Below are 24,217 nucleotides of genomic sequence, written 5' to 3'. Positions count from 1 at the left end.
TGACTCATAGACACAAGCAAGTCATTCCAGATTACAGGATTAAAGACATAAAAAGCTATAGATAGTTTTAATACATTCATTAGAAAACTTAAACTAGGTTTATGTAACATGTCAGATAAATCATCAATATGATTGCTCCTAGAGCTCCAAGAATTTTCAAGCATCATCTTGTGTTGCAGTCAAAAGATAATGGCTCTAACATCATTTTGATGAAAGATTTATCCAATCATATGTAGAGAAACCCTGCAAAACCAGCAATTTGAATCAGGTTATATATACAACATGACCTTCCCCATTTTTAAAGCACAAAAGTAGCATTACATTTGCAGTCATTGAAAGAGCTCCCATTTGATAAGAGCCTGTGGCAGGGCAAGAGTAATGGTAGCAATAATTCTAATAATGATAATAACACATGATGTGTGTGATGGCGTGGTTCTCCTAGAGCGACTGATGAGGAGTGCCATGCAACACTTCAAAAAATTCACTTCAAAGCATTTTGGTGTAGTCTATTTCATAGAAACCCTGTTCGCCACTAATGCTACATGCTTGCTGCTTGTACACATTTGTTAGCATGAGTCTAATGTCTGTACCTCCTTCCTTCCTGCTCGTATAAAGCTCCGTCATATGACTTTTTTCCCCCATGGAACACAATAGGAGATATTTTGAGGATTAGAGTGGTTCAAATCTCAAACAAAAGATGCTTGACAAGCTCAGCCATGTTGAAATTAGTCTTTGGTTTCCCCGTTGTTTACAGCTAGCTATATCAGCTAGCCACATCAGCTAGCCACATCTTCTGTACAAGGAGTTCCGTGTGCGAGTTCATCAGGTGATTAATCACAGCAAAGATGCCCGCTCAACCTTGTCAAAACGTTTGCAAAATCCCGTATCTAATTGGATTAAGTCGAGCGCTGAGGTGTGAGTGAAACTTATGTTTCATGCATCATCTTTGAAACAGTTTACACCATAACCAGGGCAAAGGGAAAGTATAAGCACGTATCAGGAAAGATAACTTAATGGTAGTTACTTCAATGAAAGCAGGCTGAACTCAAAGAGTGGTGCTCTGATTTGGAAAAAGAGGAGATATGAGTCAGACTTGCTGATGACCTTTGTACCCTCGGCCCTCTAAGGCAGCCCAGACACATGATAGGTAGGTCAAACACATTTAAACACATCAATCAAGGAGGGTCAGGATGCAGAAAAGAGATACACATATAAAAATCTGACCAAAATAGATAAAATAGCAAACACGAGAGAGACAAGCTGAGGTGTTTGAGTCTAAAGCCAACAATAAATTCAACTTTATCCTGTTTGCGTTACATAATACATATTCCTGGTTTAATCAGTTAAATTATTAAACCCAATCAATCAATCATAGATTAATTATAAACATCCCTAATTTCTGTACCATCCTTACACAAAGAATTGTTGAAAACTCACATCACATTCTGGAAATTCTGTTTCATGTTGACTATAAAATAGTTGCTGGTGTAGTTAAAGGAATAGTTCACCCAAAAATTTAACTTCTGTCATTATTTACTCACCCTAATGTTGCTCCAAACGCAAATTAAGTAATTAAGGAATATATGGAATACAAATTTGTGTCAGGAAAGTAAGTCATATGGGCTTATAGCAACATGAGGGTGAGCAAATATTGACAGAATTTTCAGTTTTGTGTGAACTATCCCTTTAATGAAGTCCACAGAAACATATGGATGTTGACACAAGAAGGGATGTGGGATGTGGAACAGATCGAATGCAGTCAATCTGCTCAGCTGCAGCACGTCATCGTCAAATATGGGCTAGAAATGCAACCCACTCTCAGACAGACACGTGCGTGCGTATGCCCGTGAGCATCGCGGGCAACTGTTCGCCAGCAATGGGCACATGCACCACATAAGCTGAAACCCAAGCCGCCCGCGTGTTCAGCTCAATCTGTCATGTAAATCATGAGCCAAAACCCTCCATGCCATTTTTTCTTTTTTTTATGACGTGTCTGTTTTAATCATGTATTGTAGATTCATCTGTACTTGGCGTGTTTGTTTTGTTTTAATGTATTGTATAGTCATCTGTACATCACTTCGGTCAGCTCTGCTGTGTTTGAGTGTGCTTTAGAAATTAATTTTACTTGTATGTCAACAACCCTCTTTTATAGGCCACTGCAACCATCCCCAGGTCCTCATTTGGGTCACTATTTCAATTGAGGGAATACATCACCCCAAGATGAAAATTCTGACATAATTACTCACCCTCATGTTGATTCAAACCTCTATGAATTTCTTACTTCTGTAGAACACAAAATGAGATTTGTTGGCAGAATGCATTTGCTTTCATTACATCTTTTTTTCCAAACAATGGAAGTGAATGGTGACTGAGACTAACATTCTGTCTAACAGTGTCAACATTCTTCTTGAATGTGGAAAAAAGGTGACCAGCACAGTCTTAAAATGTAAAAAAAAAAATAAATAAATAAAAAAATAAATAAATATATATATATATATATTGTGTTTCACGTAAGAATGTAAGTCATACAAATTTGGAACAACATAAAGGTGAGTAAATCATAACATCATTTTCATTTTTGGGTGAACTATTAAGGCAACAAGTTACGATGTTGTATGGCACCAGAAGTAAACTCTTAACACACAAGGCTTTTGAGCATGCAAATATTTCGGACAACAAACCAAGATATCATGTAACACAGGAGGCTTTTGGTGTAAGTAAATTATACACCGCAAATAACAAATAATGTTAAAATACAGTAAATTGTCTTCTCACTTTCGGCAAGGAACATAAATTGTGGCTTTAAATGAAGTATTACACATATTAAGCAAAGTGGTCTGTTCACCTCTCATTTGCTTTTAGGGCATTATTTTTTAGGTTTAGGTTCAAGTTTTCGGTTAGGGAGGTACGCTTTACTCATTAAAACTCATCTAACACTCACCTTTAGAATCTTGTCAATGTGACAACTTTTCACTTGCTTTTGGTGCCCCCTGCTGGACATTTAATTTGGAAACTGCAGCAAAACATGTAATAAAGCACGCAATTTTGTTGAAAAAATGTTGCCATGGTAACTTAATTTTCATGAGACCAGGCAGAATAGCTGCACAAATATCTAAAGACAGTATAAATATTACGGCAATATCTCAACCAGTTGACACATTTCCACTGTCATAACGCCCAGTCCTTTGCAGTGAATTCCTTCACAACCTGCCCTTCTCTCTCGGCCTTCGCTCACCAAGGCTAGAATTGGTCACATATCTTTACCCCAGCAGCAGGCAGCCAATACGCTCCACAAAGTGCTTAACAAAACGAAAAGGATGTTAGCTGACAAATATTCACTCCTTGCTTCTATTAGTGTGCCCACAAACGCTCCCGCAAAAACTTTGCATCAACACAGCGCAAGCGAACCCCAAGCAGAGACGAGACCTCGACAGGAAAGATATAATTACACGGAGAGTTGATGCAATCTCATATTTACCCCTGCTGACTACTTTATTAAACAGATTCATAGTTTGATTGTGTTACACAGGCAGTTATGGCTGTAAGGCAAACAGCTGCCTCGCAGAAATACAGCTGTTGATAAAATAGCACCTTTTTTGGTGTTCTAACTTTTTTTGTGAGGGGCTTTTCCAAGAGTAATCATTAATATGTGGCCAATTAGCCAAGAAATGAGAACAGATTTTCTGTTCTCTTAGTGGTCTAAGCACATAACTGGTAAACTGTTAATCAGAAGGACACTGGTTCGAACCCCACAGCCACCACCATTGTGTCCTTGAGCAAGGCACTTAACTCCAGGTTGCTCCAGGGGGATTGTCCCTGTAAGAAGTGCTCTGTAAGTCACTTTTGGATAAGCGTCTGCCAAATGCATAAATGTTAAACGCATGCAAGACAAATGTTGCAATGCTTTATGTACAAACAACAGAACTCAGTTCTGAATTTTAATTAAAACAAAAATGTTCTGACAAAAATATGAGTGGTGCCTGCCTGTGCAAAATCGCTGCCATGATGATTGGGTTTTGTGTGTGGTTGCTAGGGTGTGTTCTGGATGTTACTTACTGGACAAGTCAAAAGAGCCCATCTTCAAGTATCTATGATATTTAGATTCTTGTTTCAATCCCTAGACCTAATGCTTAAAACCTCCTTTACGCAAATATGTATACACAGATGTGAGGCCTTCACCAAGGCATTGTCAATGCACGATTCCATTCCGTCTCCCACACAGTTGTGTGCGCACAGCTTTGAAAGTATACCTCACGCGGATGAGCGCAAATGGATGTGTTCGACACATGCTCGGTACAATTGCTTTGTTATACACTACCAGACATTAAAGGGAAGCACCGAGTCTTATCAATGGTGGTGACAGTCAAGTGACCCCAAACATTTGAACTGCAGTGTACGTGTGAGGTTTTCCTCTTTTAAAGGAATGGTTCACCCAAAAATGAACATTATGTCATCAATTACTCATATAATTCAAAATGTAAAAAAAAAAACCCTGGTTAAACAGGGGGAAAAAAGCATTATATGACTTTTGAACAATAAAATTATTAAATAATTTTCATATTTGGGTGAATGATTCCTTTAATAAAGCAATGAGTATTAGGGTGGCCAGCTTGTTGATAATAATCTCCTGTAGCTACTCTTTTTCATTCCACACTGATGTAAGTCATTTAAAGAGACATCAGACACAATTAATTGGCAGACACTGAGTGTACATGTGTGGCTTTCACTAAAGACTGAATTTCCTTTAATTCTGGCTCTAGTGGTACAGATGTTCAGATATCTGTGCTGGCAATGCGGTTTCTCTTGCTTTCTAGCTCTCTCACTCTCTCTCTCTCTCTCTCTCTCTCTCTAGTGCTCTTTGTCTTTTGTGCTTTCCCCACCAGCCACCCAGCCTCTGTAAAGCAAAACCTCTCTTTTCTGGGTGAGGTGCGAGCAGAAAAAATGTGCTTTAAAGGACCAGGAAAGAGAGAAGAAACATATTTAACAGCTAACAGCATTACCAACCAGGGACTAGAAAACAAACTACATTTTGGCAGAACGTAATCAAAACGGTAACAGTGATTTTCAAACAGTGATTTGTTATGTTGTTAAAACTTTATTTTTAACTGCTGGGAACCGGTTATAACCACTTCAGTTTCGTTTTTTCTTATGAAACCAAAGGGTTTCTCACAGTAAATTGTTCTTTAACTAAAACATTTCATGTTGCCAGGAAAAAAAAAAAAAAACATTTGCTTTGATCCTGAAACTGCTGCATTACACATTTCTTTGCTTAACTGCCCTTTGTGGATGTTGCATTCTGTGAATGAAGGCTTTTTTTTTTATCAATTAATGTATGTATAATTACTACATGTACAGTACATGGATAGTTAATCCAGATACAAGGAAAACATTAGAGGTAAAAATATATTTCTCAGACTTGTTTCCAAGTCTTCACTGAATTATTGTTAGATATGATGCAATAAAACAGATTTGATGCTGCCGGGTATTGGCTGAGAAGCAGATCTGTACTTAAAATAGAATTTATTATAATTACCTGTATGGTACATGGTGCTCAGAGAAGGAACTAAATTCAGGGAGGCAGAATAGGGCTTTTATTAAATAAACACCAAATAAAGTGCAAACTACAAATCAAAACTCATGAAAACTGAAACTACACAGACCGAAACTGGAAACAGGGAACAGACCAGAACACGCTAACAGAGCTGCAACACAAAACAATCCAAAGAAAGAACAAAGGAGAGAATATATAGGAGTTTGTAATTGGAGTTGGGTGGAGAAACAATCAGTCTTCCTGACAACAGAGCTGAAGTTCTTATGGCACCTGCAAGACACAAGAGGGATAGAGAGAGGGAAACACAGACACAAACACACGACAAGACAGACAGGAGGGCCTGTCCAGCCCAGACTGTGACAGCCCCCCACCCCCCTCATGGCATCCAAACTGGCCAGGACAGGATGGAACGACAAAGGGCGGGAGGGTGGGGACACTAGGAAGGTGGCCAGGGCACCAGGGCAGACTGGGCCGCAGGACAGAGGATGAGGTCAGACATGGCCACAGGACTGGGGTCAGACTGGGTGGCTACTGCAGGCGAAGGGTTAAGCTGGGCAGTGGCCGCTGGCAAAGGATCAGCCTGACAGAGGACAGCTGCTGGACAGGGGTCAGACTGGACGTGGGAGTCCACTGGGCAGGGGTCAGACTGGACGTGGGCAGCTGCTGGGCACTGAATAGATGGAGCAACAGATTGGTGTCTGGTGTCTGACAGGTGCTGGTCACTGGGCTGAGCAACATTCTGGTGGCTGGTGTGATGGGTGCTGGCTACTGGGCTGAGCAACAGACATTTGGCTGGTGTCTGATGGGTGCTGGCTACTGGTTGAACAACAGACATTTGGCTGGTGTCTGATGGTAGCTGGTGTCTGACAGATGCTGGCCACTGGACTGAGTAAAAGGCTGTTTGCTGGACTGCATAACAGACTGGTAGCTGGTGTCTGATGGGTGTTGGCCACTGGACTGAGCAAAGGGCAGGGACTGGGGAATGGCCTCCATGGCCGGGAGCGCTGGCGGCGACTGGGGAACGGCCTCCGTGGCCGGGAGCGCTGGCGGCAACTGGGGAACGGCCTCCGTGGCCGGGAGCGCTGGCGGCGACTGGGGAACGGCCTCCGTGGCCGGGAGCGCTGGCGGCGACTGGGGAACGGCCTCCGTGGCCGGGAGCGCTGGCGGCGACTGGGGAACGGCCTCCGTGGCCGGGAGCGCTGGCGGCAACTGGCCGCCTCCAGGGAGCGCTGGCAGCAACTGGAGATCTTCCTCTGTGGCCGGGAGTGCTGGCAGCGACTGTGTAATTGTCTCCGTGGCTGGGAGCGCTGGCAGCGACTGGGGAATGGCCTCCGTGGATGGGAGCGCTGGCAGCGACTGGGGAACGGCCTCCGTGGATGGGAGCGCTGGCAGCGACTGGGGAACGGCCTCCGTGTATGGGAGCGCTGGCAGCGACTGGGGAACGGCCTCCGTGGATGGGAGCGCTGGCAGACTGGGAACGGCCTCCGTGGACGGAGCGCTGGCAGCGACTGGGAACGGCCTCCGTGGACGGGAGCGCTGGCAGCGACTGGGGAACGGCCTCCGTGGACGGGAGCGCTGGCAGCGACTGGGGAACGGCCTCCGTGGACGGGAGCGCTGGCAGCGACTGGGGAACGGCCTCCGTGGACAGGAGCACTGGCAGCGACTGGGGAACGGCTTCTGGGGACGCCGGCAATGACTGGAGAATGGCCTCAGTGGCTGTGAGTGTTGGCAGCGACTGGAGTGTAGGGTTCTGTCAGTCGGCAGTGGCCTCCTCTGCCACCTGGTGGTCAGGATTAAGCTCAATAAGGGGGGCTGCAGCTGAACCATTCTTCCTTGTCCTCTGCTTCGGAGTCACTGGAGATCTGGAAGTTTGACTGGATGGGGGTGGAATGGTCACTATTGGGAGGCTTCCCATTGTCAGGCATGATCCAATTAACCCTATGTGACAGGTAAACTGAAGCCAAAAGTTTGGAATAATATACAGATTTTACTGTTTTGGAAGGAAATTGGTACTTTAATTCACCAAAGTGACATTCAACTGATCACAAAATATAGTCAGGACATTACTGATGTATAAAACAGCACAATCACTATTTGAAAAAAGTCAATTTTGATCAAATCAAGACGGGCCCCATATCCAGCAGCCATCACTCCAGCATCTTATCCTTGAGTAATCATGCTAAATTAGAACTAGAAAATCACATTGTCTTTATGTTTGTTTTTGAGTTGCCACAATATGCTATAAATCTTAAGGTTTTTGGATATTTCAAGCATTTTATAGCCTTCATTTCTTGAAACAATGATTGATTGACGAGTTTCTAGAGAAAGCCATTTATTTTTCGCCATTTTTGACCTAATATTGACCTTAAGACATGCTTAAGGTCAATATTAGGTCAAAAATGGCAAAAAATAAATAGCTTACTCTAGAAACTCGTCAATCAATCATTGTTTCAAAGAAAAAGTACAACTGGCTCTAACAAGGACAGAAATAGATGTTGAAGGCCCAGATGTACAACTAAACAAGAGGATGAGTACATCAGAGTCTCCAGTTTGAGAAATAGATGCTTCACATGTCCTCCGCTGACAGCTTCACTGAATTCTACCCAATCAACACCAGTTTCATGTACAACAGTAAAGAGAAGACTCGGGGGTGCAGGACTTATGGGAAGAATGGCAAAGAAAAAGCCACTTTTGAAACAGAACAACTAAAAGAAAAGGTTAGAGTGGGCAAAGAAACACAGACATTGGACAACATAATTGGAAAAGAGTGTTATGTATCTTAACCCCATTGAGCATTTGTGGGATCAGTTAGACTGTAAGGTGCGTGAGAAGTGCCCGACATGACAGCCACACCTATGGCAAGTGCTGCAGGAAACGTAGGGTGAAATGTCACCTGAGTATCTGGACAAACTGACAGCTAGAATGCCATGGATCTGCAAAGTTGTCATTGCTGCACATGGAGGATTTTTTTATGAGAAATCTTTGAAGCAGTTTAAGATTTTAAAATACAAAATACAAATCAAAACTCTCACAAGGGAGAGAAATAAACAACCAAAATCAAAACAGAAAATAGACAGACCGAAACAGGAAACAGACCAGAACACGCTAACAAAGTAGCAACACAGCAAAATAATCCAACAAAAACAGAATAACAAAAGGAGAGAATATGTAAGAGCTGGTAATTGGAGGCAGGTGCCGCTGGTGACGAGATGGGTGGAGAAAAAAATCAGTCGTCCTGGCAACAGAACAGACGTTCTCCACATGGCACCTGCAAAACACAAGAGGGAGAGAGAGGGAAACACAGACACAAACACCAACACAAGACAGACAGGAGGGACTGCCCAGCCCAGACTGTGACACTGCTTATTTTGGTGAGGCAAGTGGCTTATTTTGAGCTTGTTTCTCCAGACCAGGTCGTTTGTTTCTATTGTGAGATCTGGCAACACTGCAACTGGTATTTCACCCACACATTAGCACAGAGACTGTCATTTTAAAAAGAAAGTTATTAACCGTTCTTTTATTTTTTTCTAACCGGTTACCAGTTGGGAAGGAGCTCTGCAGTTCTCAAACGGAACAAAACAAAAATACAGTTTTTGCATAGAACGAACCGAAAAGAAAACAATGTTTTTTTCCTCTTCACACAAATCACAAATAAAACGACAGATTATCAGTTCATAAACACTTACTTTTCGCCCTGTTCCTCAAACAATGTGATCTAAACACTTTTGCTATAATGCATGACTTGTAAGTTGATACATTTTAACATTTGCATTACATAACCCACTACATTTACAAGCGTGTTTGGGCACGTTCAATTTAAAAAGCGGAAAAGCATTTCACTTGACGATGCATAGGGCCATGGTACGAGTCCAACAGAGTACTGTACATGACATAAAGGTCCATAGAAGCACCACAAAATGAAATGGTTGCTTCAGCAATGGCGTTTTACATTTGCTTTTTATTACATGATTGGTTCGGTTTAGGCGTAAGGTTTAGGGTTAGGTTGATTTACAACTCTATAAAGCATTAACCAAAGAGTAAGCAGCCATGCAATGTAATTTTGCAAAAATGGTGACATAGTCACAGTCGAATTTCCATGAGATCAGTTTTCTCCTTATGTACCCTTTCAATATAACAACAAATGAGCTGACAACAGCTTTGTACCAAAATCTAGTGAGATTCCTCACTGCATACTGACTACATAGGCAGCTGTCTTGTAAGACAGCATCCATCATAAAACCTCATAAGTGACTGAGTTGGGATGTCCCTCATAGGCAGCAACTTCTGAGTGTCACACAAATTGTGCTCTAGCTAGGAGACTCAACTCACAACTGTTTTCAATGATGTTTGATGTTAGCATGTTGCTAAGCTAACAACACGATACATAGTGCACACAAATATGGGGTAAAATCATGATAGAATGAATTCGAAGTATATTTCCAGAATAAAGGACTTTCCTTCTGCCTCTTGCATGCATTTTTTAACTGAGCTGTCTAACGTTAGGAACAGCCTTCGAGTCAGTAGCACACCAATGATGCCTTAATATGAATCTGCCTCCACTCACAGCTCACTAGGTTTTGTAACCGAGTAAATATCTTTACACTTTAATAGACCATTCTCACAGGCATCTTGCTCTATTAAAGTGCTCAATCTCCCCAATATCACCTCTGAGGTTGACAACTAAAATTTCGACAGATTAGGCTTTCATGACAGAGATTGAAAGAGCAGAGGTGCACAAATTACGTGAATGTTGGCAATGAGGACTTGTTATTGTTCGGGCTTGTTTAGAGATACATTTGAGATAAACTATGGAGCAGAGGAACTAATTTGCAGCTGTTGAAATCTCTCACACAGGGTTAATGGCTTAGGGATGGGGAGAGAACATGGATATCATTAAAAAGCTTTCCCCTTTCGTAATGATCCTCTCACCATACCTGCCATGCACCCAGAGGAAAAGACATTCCTTGTCTTATGAATTCTGTTTGGTACCAGTGAAATCATGATATCTGAAAGAGGAATTCATCAAAGAGAAACATTCATCAAGTTTTACCTGTCCGGATTTGACAAAGGGACTATATCTATAAGCAACATTGGCAATTATGGGAAATAAGACCAGGAGTAGCAATAAGATGCTGGAGTATCTTCTATCCTTTTTCAGAGAAATGACAGGAGCCTCTAGGGTAGGATCTTTTACTAGGAAGTGTCACTCAGTACATTTACATGCACTTTAAAAGTTCAATTTCAATAGGACTAAAATAACAATTTGTACTGATAGTCTGTTGCGATCATAACTCAGCTTCATTCAGCATGTATACAAATCAGTCTGTTGCACAATTGGCCTATGCATTGTTCACATGATCCGAAAGAGAGAGGTGATGCGCAATGTGAATTTAATCTGACATATTTGACGTCCTTCCTTCAAATATTTGCATTTCCGCATGGTTTTCACAATGTATGCTTGGACAGACTTACTGCTGTAGCTTGATTATACTGTAACTTTGCACATATGCCATTGGTCAGCCAATATAAAGATAGTCCTGCCCCAAACTCATGCCATAGGTTGAGCCATTGTGTCAGGCTGGTACAGATCCATGCTTTGAAAGCACCACAAATTCACAGTGTTTACACTTTTCTGGGTGACGGCCACTGGCCACTATACTGTACTCTATATGCTTTTTTGTATAAGCAAGTGAATATTCTGCAAAATATCACCTTTTGTGTACCATAGGTAAAAGAAAGTCATACAGGTTTGGAATGACATGAGGGTGACTAAAGCTCAGAGCTCTGATATCAGTTGTTGTCAACACCGTGGATGAGTGTCGTAATAAGGGACAGATGGACAGACGCAAGACTCTTACCAGGCTTGGGACTTCCTCCTGGGCACATTCTGTCTGCTCCACTTGGAGTGAGGGGTCAGGTGATAGATCAGCTGCCTGCAGATCTTCTCAGAGGACTTGAGAGCATCAGACTCCTGCAAAGCCAGCATGAGGATAAGAGGCTATTTGAATTGAATGGTTACTTCGAGAGACAGGTGGCCCAATAAAGCTCTGATCAGAGGGCTTATGGTCACTCACAGGGAAACCCAATGGAACTTGGATGTTTACCAAGACTATTGCTATAAAAAGAGTTCAATAATAAAGGGTAAAACATTGTTAGAGTTTGAGAGTTGTGTTTTCAATAAGCAATGAGCCACAAGAGCCTGTGTTACAGTGATTTTACTGTTTTAGGGGTGTTGTTAGGCTTGACACAATATGAAGTGCCTAAAACCAGCTTAAATAAATAAATAATTTTCCTTAATTTCTTTTCCCCAAAATGTCAAATGTACTTTACTTTCATTTACTTTAATTTCATTTCAAGGTACAATGTGACCAGGCCATGTTTTTGTAAGAGTACACTATAATAAATTAACCCAAATGTAGGTGATATTTATATGCTGTTTATATATGTATACACTTGTATATATTGGCTAATTTACAATGTCTTTGAAAGAGTCTCATCCAATCAGATTTCAGACCCAGAACCATCTGTTATAATTACACAACAACATTTTACAGAACTTACATATGTGTTTGTATAGCAGTAATGGCACTCTACAGTATACTCCAAAGCTCAGTGTCATGTATATCAAATTTCATTACAATAAAAAGCAGCCATGAGTGCTTTACAGAGCAGCACTCTTACTTAACGTGTATCTATCCTGAAAAGATGAGAGTTATTTCAAATGGTCTTAGTTCAATACAAATTGCCTTTTAACTACTGGGTTAGAGGTTGGTTCTACAATGCCTCCATCTATTTCTGCATCAAAACAGGCTTTGGCTGGACTCTCCCTCTTTAAACGGATTGGCTGGAGCAGAGCTGAGTAAATCTAATCAGCGGCACAACAACAACTAGACCAAAACAGCAATGCACAAAGAGTGTTTAAAGGAAAATTCTGCAATCATTAATTCCCCCTCATGTTGTTTTCAACTGGTATGACCTTTTCTCTTCTGTGTAAAAAAACGAGAACATTTGAACAATTGTTATGAAGATTTTCATTAAACAACGACTTCAATTGTGGTCTGTACTTCACATAAAGCTGTTAATGGCTACAAAAGTCAGTCTATTGCACTATTTGTGGTCATATAGGCTACTTTTATGAGACTTTTAATGTGCTTTTACATCCTTTCTGAAATTAGAAATCCTTAGTCCCCATGCATTGTAAATGATATTGGTTTGGAACGACATTAGAGTAAATATGAACAGATTTTTCATCTTTTTAAGGAACTAATAGTGTGTGTAGGTAATCTTAGCTGGCTCACAGTCTCTCTACTGAAATCACAGGAAGTAAACATTGTTATGTAACCCGTTTACTTGAAAATGTTGCTCGGTAGCATCCTGATGACTATTAGGACAAAACGAATACATTTGTTTTATCTGCCGTATATTAACTCACCCACTGGGAGCAGTAAGTGATTATTGGACTACGGTTATTGAACTCTAATAAAGACGCCGTCCAGTCAATGGCGTACGCTCCAGAGGGAGTTTTATTGTCGAAAGCATTTACCTTAATGTTCAGCTTCTGATTGAAAGTAAAGACATCAGCAACAGTTCAATACACAACTGCAACAATTTAATAAAAAATGTAAATGGCGAGACAAATAAATCAAAGGGGAAACAAAATCTATTCACTACTAACAAAAAAAAGCTCATTAAAATGCCTTTCCATATTTCCAATGATTCCCATCACAAATAACTGCTTCGATTGAGAAACTCCCTTCCGTTGACTCTTGGAACGCCAACCTTCATTATATGACAGCATATTGGGACTGACACTGCGTATGTACCATAACGAAGTCAATCAAACAGTAAAAGCTTGAGTCAGTGTCAGAAATGAAAGTTAACCATAAATAAACACAGCAGGTGTTGTCCATTTATGTCATATTTCAATTGAATCCATATGAACAATTCCAGCAGTTTATTATAAAACAAATAAGTGCACCACTAGAATCCATTTTAAGTAACTGGTCAGTCACTTTGTTACATGATACAACTCTACCATCATATAAGGTATTTTTTCTCACTTTCTGTGGCATTTTTGCCCCAAACAAATTTTTTCATTTAAGTTTATTTCTTTAAAGAGCATAGTGGCTTTTCTGGGTTCCAAATGGGTGGGGGTTATTCTAGCTGGATGTTTCTGGCAAGGGAGGAAAGAACCAGGGACCTTTAGGGAAAACGAGAGCCCTCTTTAAATCTTGCCTGACTGAGCCCCCTCATTCTTGTCCTCTGGGTTTAGACGCTTAACTCCTCAAGGCTTCTGCTATTGAAAAGGAGGCTAACCAGCATTCTAAGAGCCATATGCAAAGAACTTGACTTAGAACAAGTGAAAATTGCACCACAGCATATTTATCTTCCACTGTGGCACGACCGCAGGAGCGTTACATCAGCAGCGTGGGAGACCTGGGCTCGGATCCCCTGTTGAAACCAGGAAGTAATCACGCTCACATAATCATTGACGAACGTGATTCGGATGTTGCATTTTTCCCTATAACGTTACATTTTTATTACACTAATGTTTTTGTTTGTGTGTAAGTTTTGGGTTGGGGGAGTGGGGGGTTGGGTACAGTTTAAAAATATGCATTCCTGGGGGCCTGGGTAGCTCTGTGAGTAAAGATGCTGACTACCACACCTGGAGTCACGAGTTCGAATCCAGGGCGTGCTGAGTGATGCCAGGTCTCCTAAGCAACCAAATTGACCCGGTTGCTAGGGAGGGTAGAGTCACATGGGGTAACCTCCTCGTGGTCACTATAATGTGGTTCGCTCTCGTGGGGCATGTGGTGAGTTGTGCGTGGATGCTGCGGAGAATGGCGTGAAACCTCCACATACACTATGTCTCCACGGTCACGCGCTCAACAAGCCACGTGATAAGATGTGCGGATTGACGGTCTCAGACATGGAGGCAACTGAGATTTGTCCTCTGCCACCCGGATTGAGGTGAATCACTATGCCACCACGAGGACTTAGAGCATATTGTGAATTGGGCATTCAAAATTGGGGAGAAAAAGGGGATAGAAACCTCTGATGTTGCCTTTATTGATTTATTTCAAAAGGTGATCAGTATCTGATCATTCAGCCTGTGCAACAGTGTGTGATGAAACAATGGCAAAATGCAATAAACTGTGAAATTACTGTATATTTGCTACTAACCAATGCGTTTATGAAAATTAAGAATAATGATAGTAAAATTGTGATGTATATTGCCAGCCTCAAAGCAACATAATGTGGTAAATTTGTATCGCTAAAAAAGCTGGAGGTGGCGTATGCCGGAAGAGGTCCACTTTCAAGGTGGATAATGGCGTCGCACTACTCACGCTGAAAAATAAGGTGGATACACCTAACAACACTTACCGCTTTGGCCACTGGGGGCAGTGGTTAAAATTTCAGTGAGCATAGAGCGATTTTAACTAAAGAAAATTCAACCTACTATTCCTGATTTCACTGTGAGATCAGTCTGCCACAGATTCAGGTTTCTGAAGATTTCAAGCATGTTTTCTTAATCAGGGCATATGGAAATGATTCTTAAAAAGTACATTCTACCTTAAAGGGATAGTTCAATCAAAATATATATATTTTTTATTTTGTTTGTGGCTCAAAAACAAATTTCATGTTGGTTCCATGTTTCATGCTGGTTCCAAAGCTGTATCACTTTTTACTTTCCGTGGAATGCAAAAGAGATTGTTAGGACAGAATTTCCTAATGTGACAGCCTCAAGGTGCGTTCAAACCAGAGGCGTCGAGAGCGTCAAATCGACCAGATGTCAATAATTTTCTATGGCAGCCAGCGTCTCTTGGCGGCGAGAAGCGGCGCAGTGTGGGCGTCAGAAGCAAGTTCAAGTGTGGGCAACATTATGATAATGAGCTTTGACGCAGTTCAGCGGCAACCTATCAGAGTATAGAAGTGTTCCGCTCTAGCGAAATCTAGAGTAGGCTATACTTTGGTTCCCACCAAACATTAGTTCCGAAGACAAAATGGAGGAGAAACTGATAATTGCCGTGCGGATTTTCCCGTAATATATGATCTGTCCCTGTTTGCTTACAGGGATATAAATAAATAAAAATAATAAAACGATGCGTGGACAAAGGTGTCTGAAATTGTTGGTGTGCCAGGTAACTTGATGAAGTGGGTATTATGGTTTACATAATATTATATAATAATATATTAAAAGATTTCATGAGGATATACGCTACTTGTGATATGTCGGCAAAAAGATACCGGTCGACATGTCTGGATGTTTTGCCCTTTAAATAAAGTTCACAAAACCAAGCATTCTGAACGAACGTTGCCGCCTATTTCAACTACATCAGAGCATCCACGAATCTTCGATAGCATTGTTGGCATGGCAGCCAGAGTGAATTTTGACTCTCTCGCCGCCTCTGGTCTGGACACACAATCAGTCACCAATTACTTCCATGGCATCTTTTTTTCCATTAATTTGGCCAAAAATCTCCTTTTGTGTTTCACGTAAGAAAGCAAGTCATTCAGGTTTGGAACGACATGAGGGTTAGAACATTACAAGAAAATTTCGATTTTTGGGTGAATTATCCTTTTAAATGTGTAAGAAATCTAAGTGGTGATTAAACAGCTTTAGAAATGGTTATGTTTCTGCCTTATGTTTGGGCAAGACATATCCAAATAGATATCATGTGTGAATGTGTACTTCCTATAATATACTGTGGAATTTATAATAATTTTCATTTCATTATGATATCATAATTTTCCTTTACATAATTCTTTCTAAAAAAAGTTAGATATGATACATACAGGCATGTAATTATCTTTTAAAAAGTTTCAGTCTAAAACGGCACACTTTTTTAGTATGAAACCTACAGAAAAGAGATATAACACAGAACATATGTGGGCCATTCAACAAAATGGGTGCCGTTTGACATTTAACTGATTGACAAGCTGTTCTGCTGGATACTTGTTTACATAAAAATGTATCCAATGTTCAAATTGTGATTCAAAAAATTCTCAGACGAAAAGGACAAACTTGGCCCCTTAAAGTGTTTCTATTATTAGAAAGTTCTCTTCTTTGGCCTTTCTGTCCAATTAAGTCCAAACAGAACAGTGGAATTTCAACATGGAATGAAAACATCAATGATGGCTCTCTTGAGCAAAATAAAGGTCAATGCCATGCCATCTTTCTGTACTTCTCATGCTTTGCAAAATAATTTAGGACAAGGCTGAAGAGCGAGTGCTCGAACTCCAGTCCCGGCCGTGGAATGACAGCTGCCCGTGGTCTTAGAGAGGCAGTGGGGCTGTAGAATCATCCACCAAGCCTCTTACCACCAGCTAAAAATAAACGCTCTACATATCTGGAGACTTGGTAATGAGCATGTGTACAGGTTTTGGCCTATGATTTCACTGGGATCCAGAGTTAATGTTGACAGCTGTGGGCTGATACCAAATCAAACTCTTGAGTTTGACACCCTGAACCTTCAACCACCCATATAGGTTTGTGTTTACAATCATCTTTGCTTATTAGTGGTGGTGTCTTACCCGCTTTGGGCACTGCATGTCTCGAGCCAAATTGAGCAGAAGCTCGTGGGAGATTGGATCCACTAGGTTGAGGAAGGCAGCATTCTTGTAGAGAATGTCATTAAGAGATGTGCCCTCAAGACCCAAGTCCTGTTGAGAAAGAAACAGAGGGATTGTTAAAGGGGTAGTTCACCAAAACATGTATTTACTCAGCCTGTTGTTCCAAACCTGTCATGACTTCTCAAAAAACAATTGTTCTTTAAAGAACATCATAGGTGCAAAATGACAAAACAAAAACAACATAAAAGTATTATAACAGAGGTCCATATGTCTTATGTTCTATATTCTATGTCTTCTGAAGACTTTCGACAACTTCTCGCAGATGTCAATAGTTTCAGTGAATAACGACTTCAATTTCGGTCGGTTTCTCACACAAAGTTGTCATATGGCTTAAGAAGACTTGGAATATAGTACACAAGTCATCCGAACCACTTTTATGAACCTTTTATGGAATTTTATTGTCATTTTGGACCTTGAAAGAACCAGTCTTCATTCACTTTCTTTGTATGGAAAAGATCTGCCAGGATATTGTTAAAAAAAAAGAAAGTAATATAGATTTTGAATGGCATGAGGGTGAGAAGTAAATTGGATACAGAATTTTTATTTGTGCATGAACTATTTCATTAAGCATGTAGGATTACAAATTCAAGTAGAGCCTTTAAAGGTCACAGATAAACCTTGATATTCAACAACTTAATCCTTTTATCCTAAAACTCTGAACTCCATTTGCGGGATTACTCTATGGTAGCCCTGAATTTGACATAAATCCGTAGAGACAAAGTAATCTTTCCATCATGTTTACTTCTTGTGCTTCAGAAAAAATTTCAATTCTAATGAGCAGCCGAGCGGTTTATACAATCTATTGCTGGACTAGAGTTGCTAACCTTTAAGTCCAGCTTCTTTACGCAAGGCAGAGAAAGTATGAGCAGACACAATGACAGCTTATTAGCCGGGCTTATTGGAGAGAGCTAAAGTGTTTTCCTCCACAGACCAGCCAAGGCAAGCAAGTTTGATACAACTATCAGGGGGGGACAACGTTTCTTGTATAATCTACTGGCTAGCACAATATGTCGTGACTAAGCGAATGTACGGAGGAGAATGGGGAGAGAGAAACACATTTAATGTCTTGGGGCAAATGTCACTGCAAATGTGAGGAACATATTGCCCTAACATATAATGTATATATATCTGTGCTGCACAAAACACAAAACCTGAGTGACTCATTTGAATTCAACACGTAATATGGAATATCAAACATCTCAATTGGCTTGGAGTTGTTAATGAAATGCTTGAATTCAAAAATTTTGCTTCTTTGAAAACTGAAACAAGCTTTTACATATGTAAAATGTCATGTTATAAAAATCGAAATGTTTGCATGAAATGATTGTACAACTTATTTTGTACACAGTAGTTTCTGCCCTATTTTGTTATCCTATTAGATAGATTTTTAATTAAATTAATATTCTGGGTTCAATACAAGTTAAGATCAGCGGGAAGCATTTGTAGAATAATGTTGATTACCACAAAAATGTATTTTGATTTGTTCCTCCTTTTCTTTAAAATAATTTCAAGCTACAGGCATTTACAATGGAAGTCAATGGGGTCAATAGATCCAAAATTCATGGAGATCCAGTCTGTGATGCGACCTTGTGAAAGGGTTCAATCCCGGACGAACCCCCATTTGTCACAGCTGGGTTTTAAGCCACGAAAATAAGAGAGACTACACATTGGTTGACTGCTCAAAAGTATCATTTCTTAAAAAGAAAACAAATTACATAAAATTGAATTTTCATTCAAGAGAACGTTAACCAAAACAACACAGCTCTGAATTGGGGAGAGAAGCCTTGAAGACTGGGAAAAAGTTGGTTTAAAAACCCTCAGCACAGACGATTCTTGTCAGAACTATTGAGCAGTGCTCATCAACTCGGTCACTACCTATCTGCAAAACAAAACAACTAAAACCAACAAAACAAAAGTACAATCCAAAGAGGTGATTGTAACAGTACTCTGACAACCATATTTAACACTTATAACTCCCATATATGGTATGTAAACATATTACAGATATATAGGGCCTAATTATATTGTTTATGAATAGATTGTAATTGTATAATCAACCCAATTGATTGGGTTGGATAAGAGCATTTTAAACACGGGGAAAGAAACCCTGACAAGGCAACAAAAACAGTTTCCACCTCTCTGTGAGTCAGTCCACAGAAATTGGTGCAGAAACTGGCAGGAAGATGAGAGTTGTGCTGATTCCAGGGAAGTGGAAACCTCCCTTCAGTGTTTCCCATCCCTTTGGGTTTTAGGCTGATATATTGCACAATATTTTGCTCAGGGATTCCCTGACATCTGGCAACTCCTCCAGGCTCTCCGTTTGCAGTCTAAAACTCGTCAAACTCTAGATGATAAGGCAAAGTGGAGTCACATTTGGGATTATAAAGATAAAACTGCTATCAGCAAAACAAAATTATAAGATCACTGTTATTATATAACCATTTTTTGCTTAAAAAAGAACACAGTTTTCCAATGGAGTAAGAAAAATAATTAAGCTTAAAGATATATTCTTTGAAAACAGTTGTCTTAAAATAATCTAATTACCTTACATTTTCCTTTTCATGTAAATTTAGCTTGTTTTTGCATATATTTAGATTTTGTTACTGGAAAACAAGACAAAAATACTGATTAGGAAATGACTTTTTGCAGTGTTAAATCTCTGTAGCATTGAAATCCTCTATGCTCAGTGGAACATCTAAGCGGAGTTGTTTGCTGTATTTGCTCAATGAGAGTCAAATGGCTAAAAATTAATTGCACTCATTAGTTCACAGGAGTCTACAGCACAGATAAGCCATTATGTTTTGTTCTGTCTTTCTCCCCTCTCTCTATCTCTCGCTCTCTCTCTCTCTCTGGGGCAAAAGAAGGCATCCTGCACCATCATTTTGACACCCAGTTGATTAACATTCAATCCATTTCACCCTGAACAGAAAAGCTGCTTTGCAATTCACAGAAATTCATTGCGTTCTGCAACCTGTTGCCTTATAAGGAGAGATTTGCTTGTTGTGGCCCTTCTCTTCTGCAGCAGGGTGTTAAGAGCTTCCAGGGCCGGAGTGGTTGAGATGGCTCCATATTTGGAAATATTCTCGAGTGGCTGGGCATCCATTTGATAAAGTGCCATATCCAGACAGAGACGACTCAGAATGACGACTGAAAATACACTAAATCGTGACTGTATTTGAACGTTAAGCAAGTAAATTTTTTTAATACAACTATTTCTGAAAATTCAATAGAGTACTATGTCTCCATATTATTTCTATAAAAGTAGATATTTAGTGGTGTTTGCTAAGGCAATAAGGTTTGCAATTGTTATTGCTCAGAGTAGACTTGGATATTTGACCAAATCCTTTATTCTACTTATCAAGCTTTGATGTGTAAGTCATCCAGTGGACATAAATGGCATCTCAAATCATGTGACTTGTTGAAGAGAGGTATGCTATTAATTTTCACAGCAATTGTAATAATTCTCTGGTGGACAACGAAACAGGTAAAAAAAAAAAACACCATAGACTTACACTGAATGAGGGTCCCAAGCTCATCAAGGGACCATAAAGACCCTTTTAAAGGAATATTCCAGGTTCAATACAAGTTAAAATCAATCGACAGCATTTGTGTCATAATGTTGATTACCACAAAAAAGTATTTTGACTCGTCCCTCCTTTTCTTTAAGAAAAAATAAATCTATTACATTAAGGCAGTTACAATGGAAGTGAATGGGGTCTTTATTTTTATTTTATTGTTACATAAAAAAGGCAAAAATCTTTTTTTATGTAATTAACAGTTGTCAGTTGTCTGATCTCCCATTCCATTGTTTCATATAGATGCCCAGGATTTCTATTGAAGCTTCTCTCTCTCATCCAGATTTCCTAGATGTAGAATGAGCTAGAAAACATCATGTTATAATAATAAAAAATAAATAAATATCTTATTCTCAGCATATTTTTTCCCTCTGTCCTTGCTGAAACACACACACACACACACACACACACACGTTGTGTTTCCATGTTTTATGGGGACTTTCCATAGACATAATGGTTTCTATCCCCTAACCCTACCCCTAAACCTAAACCTCAGAGAAAACTTTCTGAATTTTTACATTTTCAAAAAACATAATTTAGTATGATTTATAAGCTGCTTTCCTCATGGGGACCGACAAAATGTCCCCACAAGGTCAAAAATGTCGGGTTTTACTATCCTTATGTGGTCCCCACAAAGTGATACACGCTCACACACACACACACACACACACACACACACACACACACACACACACACACACACACACACAAACACACACAAACACACACACAAACCCCCCATCTTAAACCAGCCCCAAATGGTTTGCTGGTCTTGGTTTATTTAGGCTGATCAATTGGTCTCCCAGCCTGCCCAAGCTGGTCTAGTTGATCTAGCAGATTGGCCAGCAACCTCAAAGGTGCCCAACCCCTCTAAAACCAGCAAACAGACCAGAAAACTAGCTTAAGTTGGTTTGAACTTTTGTTTTGTTACCCAGCTATAAGGTAGAATTTGCAGCACAGTGAAGGACAAATGAGGGTAACTGATGGACCCTCTTCGTCGAGTTACTTAACTTGAGATATTCTTGTAATTTGAGAAAATAAACAGAACTCAATGGTATTATCATAAACACTTCAGGCTTGAACTACGATGCTCCTGTTAGCATAAGCTAGATCAAGTCCGGTGAACAATCATTAACTGCAATATCTGAGCTTACACCTTCAGACATCAGAGTTCATTGCAGTTCTTATCAGCTAACTCATCCATCATGAGAATATAAACCATGAACAAGACACTACACATTCCAAGTTATACAAGAACACATACAGTATCATGCTGTTTACAATGGGTAATACTGTATACTGTAGCTATTAACATTAATTAATCTGTGACATTCTGGGCATCAAACATTTTAAAAATGTAATCCTATATAAGATTTTTGCAGGACTGTTTTCCTTAAAATGTTTGAACCATTTTTTCTCATGCATTCTGGAAATCTCTAGATTTTTGAGTCCATCTTATTTGACATTTACATTAAAAGCAAATCAGAATTGGGGCCATTCATGAACCACTTCTGTACACCAAAATTTAGTGGGACCACAATGCTTATGGGTCTTTTTAAAAGTCTGAGACAATATCTGTCAGATCCACTGTACCGTGCAAAACCAGTGCTGGACTACAAAGTTCCTAATGAGTTCATTTCTCCATCATGATCATACATACTAATCCAAAGTGATGTGTAGATAATGCAACATTTGAAAACATAAGACATATGACAATTTGACAACATATAATTTAATTAATTTAACACAGTGGAAAAAACTGTACTGCTAAAAAAATCATAGCTTTATGGAGTTTAATGTTTTACTGTAAGTATCAACTTTGTGTCTGATGTTTCGAGAAATAAAGAAATAACAAAAGAAACAAATGAGACAATTACTGACATGCAGTAAAGGTAAAGACAAAATATAAAACAAATGTGGATAGCATAGATCAGATTAATTGATTGAAATCTTTGACTTTTGATCATAGACTTTAAATCTGAACACAGTTTGTGATTAGATCTCTCTATAGAGAGGTCACATGTGAGATTACTTGGGTCTTATTCTCAGGAGTCAGATCTGACAGGCAGGAGACTTGAAAGTATCTATTTGCACTTATTTCAATCTGACTGCTTTCTAGGAGAAACAATTCAGATACTAGTAAAGATGCATCTATTATCACATGTGATTTTTCTGTCTTTTATGGAAATAGGTCTTATATATTTGCTGGAACAACTTGTAGCCAAGAGTTCAGAAATTATTATGAATCTATGAAAATGTAAGAACTAAGTAGCATAATAATTACATAATCTGGCATCATTATACTTCTGATGTTGTACCTTTCTAAGCAGTTTTAACACGTCGATGGCTTGTTCCATCCTCTGTTCCTTTAGCAGGGTTTGAATCTCCCGAACCCAAGCCACTCTCCGGACATATGGGCATGGACTGGATTTGCGCAACATCCCGGGCAGCTTGTCCGATTTGAGCATCAGAGAACTGAACAGAAACTCTCCTCTTCTTCCTCTTCTCCCACTCCTCTCCGCCGCATCCCCGGAGCTCTCGTGATGGTGGCGTCCTCTTCTCCGAAAGAAAGTCGCTTGGCTGTCCAAACTACTCTGCCTGGTCAACTTGGATCCCATGTCTCAACTTTTCTATTTCTATCTCAATATCAAGCTTAACAATGGAGCACTATTTCATAAAGCATGAGTAAAGTGCAGCTCATCAACGCGATTGTTTACAAATTGCATGACCATAATTGCGCCTCATCGTGTTTAGCAACTTCAATTTCCTATATAGTTCCCCTTTAATATGCAGCGCGAGAAATAAATAAATGTCACTTTCTCAGTGTTTCTCTGAATCCTGCAAGCTTCGCTGTATGTTTGTGTTCTTCCAGGCTTCCCCGAATACCACGCCCACAATTTACCCTCAGTCCAATTAGAGCGCCCGATTCCAACATGTGTTTAATAACACAGAATCCTCGCAGCTCCGCCCACTTTTAACAGCTCAGCGTTTATGATGGGAAACACGCTGATGTTCTTTCAGCATCCCCGTGAATTGCACCGTGTTTAAAATACAATAATAACCCCAGGTTTAAAAGTGAACAGAACAATTTCATATAAGCTTATATTTTTTTTAATTAATATGCTAATTTTAGTCTGGTTCCTTACAAAAGTACTGTGTCAGTTGTGATTGTATTTAATGCTAAGATCATAATAAAAAATACTGCACACCAAAGTTCCTTTTGGTACTTTTTGTTAGTGGCAAACTGGGCATGCAAATCTTACAGTATAAATGAGATTGTGTTCATATCATTGTGTTAATTTGAAATGAAATATAAGGAATACAGACATATTCTAATTTATAAGAGTTGTAGATTAAAAAAGGTAATAATCTTTATTCACTTACAAAAAGTGGTCCTACTACTGACATGGAACAATGGTAAAATGTATTTATTTATTTATTTATTTTCCATGTATGG

General features: G+C 39.7%; 2 protein-coding genes across 2 annotated transcripts in view; both read right to left on the bottom strand.

Moving 5' to 3' along the window:
- Positions 1-23,597, bottom strand: part of lrrc75bb (leucine rich repeat containing 75Bb) — a 32,965-nt gene extending 9,368 nt beyond the window's left edge. The window contains exons 1-3 of the mRNA XM_052116553.1: positions 23,079-23,597; positions 17,087-17,215; positions 11,410-11,522 (exon numbers count right to left, since the gene is read on the bottom strand). Of these exons, the coding sequence (XP_051972513.1) occupies positions 11,410-11,522; positions 17,087-17,215; positions 23,079-23,378 (542 nt within the window). The 5' untranslated portion in view covers positions 23,379-23,597. The remainder of the gene's footprint in view (positions 1-11,409; positions 11,523-17,086; positions 17,216-23,078) is intronic.
- Positions 5,579-7,888, bottom strand: LOC127636140 (uncharacterized). The gene is made up of 3 exons (XM_052116555.1): positions 7,110-7,888; positions 6,695-6,958; positions 5,579-6,538 (listed from the first exon to the last, which is right to left on the bottom strand). Exons 1-3 carry the CDS (start codon positions 7,376-7,378, stop codon positions 6,271-6,273), a joined length of 801 nt encoding a protein of 266 aa, XP_051972515.1. The 5' UTR covers positions 7,379-7,888; the 3' UTR covers positions 5,579-6,270.
- Positions 23,598-24,217: the final 620 nt, after the last annotated feature.

The sequence above is a fragment of the Xyrauchen texanus genome, chromosome 43 (genome assembly GCF_025860055.1).
Source record: "Xyrauchen texanus isolate HMW12.3.18 chromosome 43, RBS_HiC_50CHRs, whole genome shotgun sequence".
Lineage (NCBI taxonomy): Eukaryota > Metazoa > Chordata > Actinopteri > Cypriniformes > Catostomidae > Xyrauchen > Xyrauchen texanus.
The sequence above is the reverse complement of the archived record's forward strand: the minus strand, read 5'-3'. Positions and strand labels throughout refer to the sequence as shown.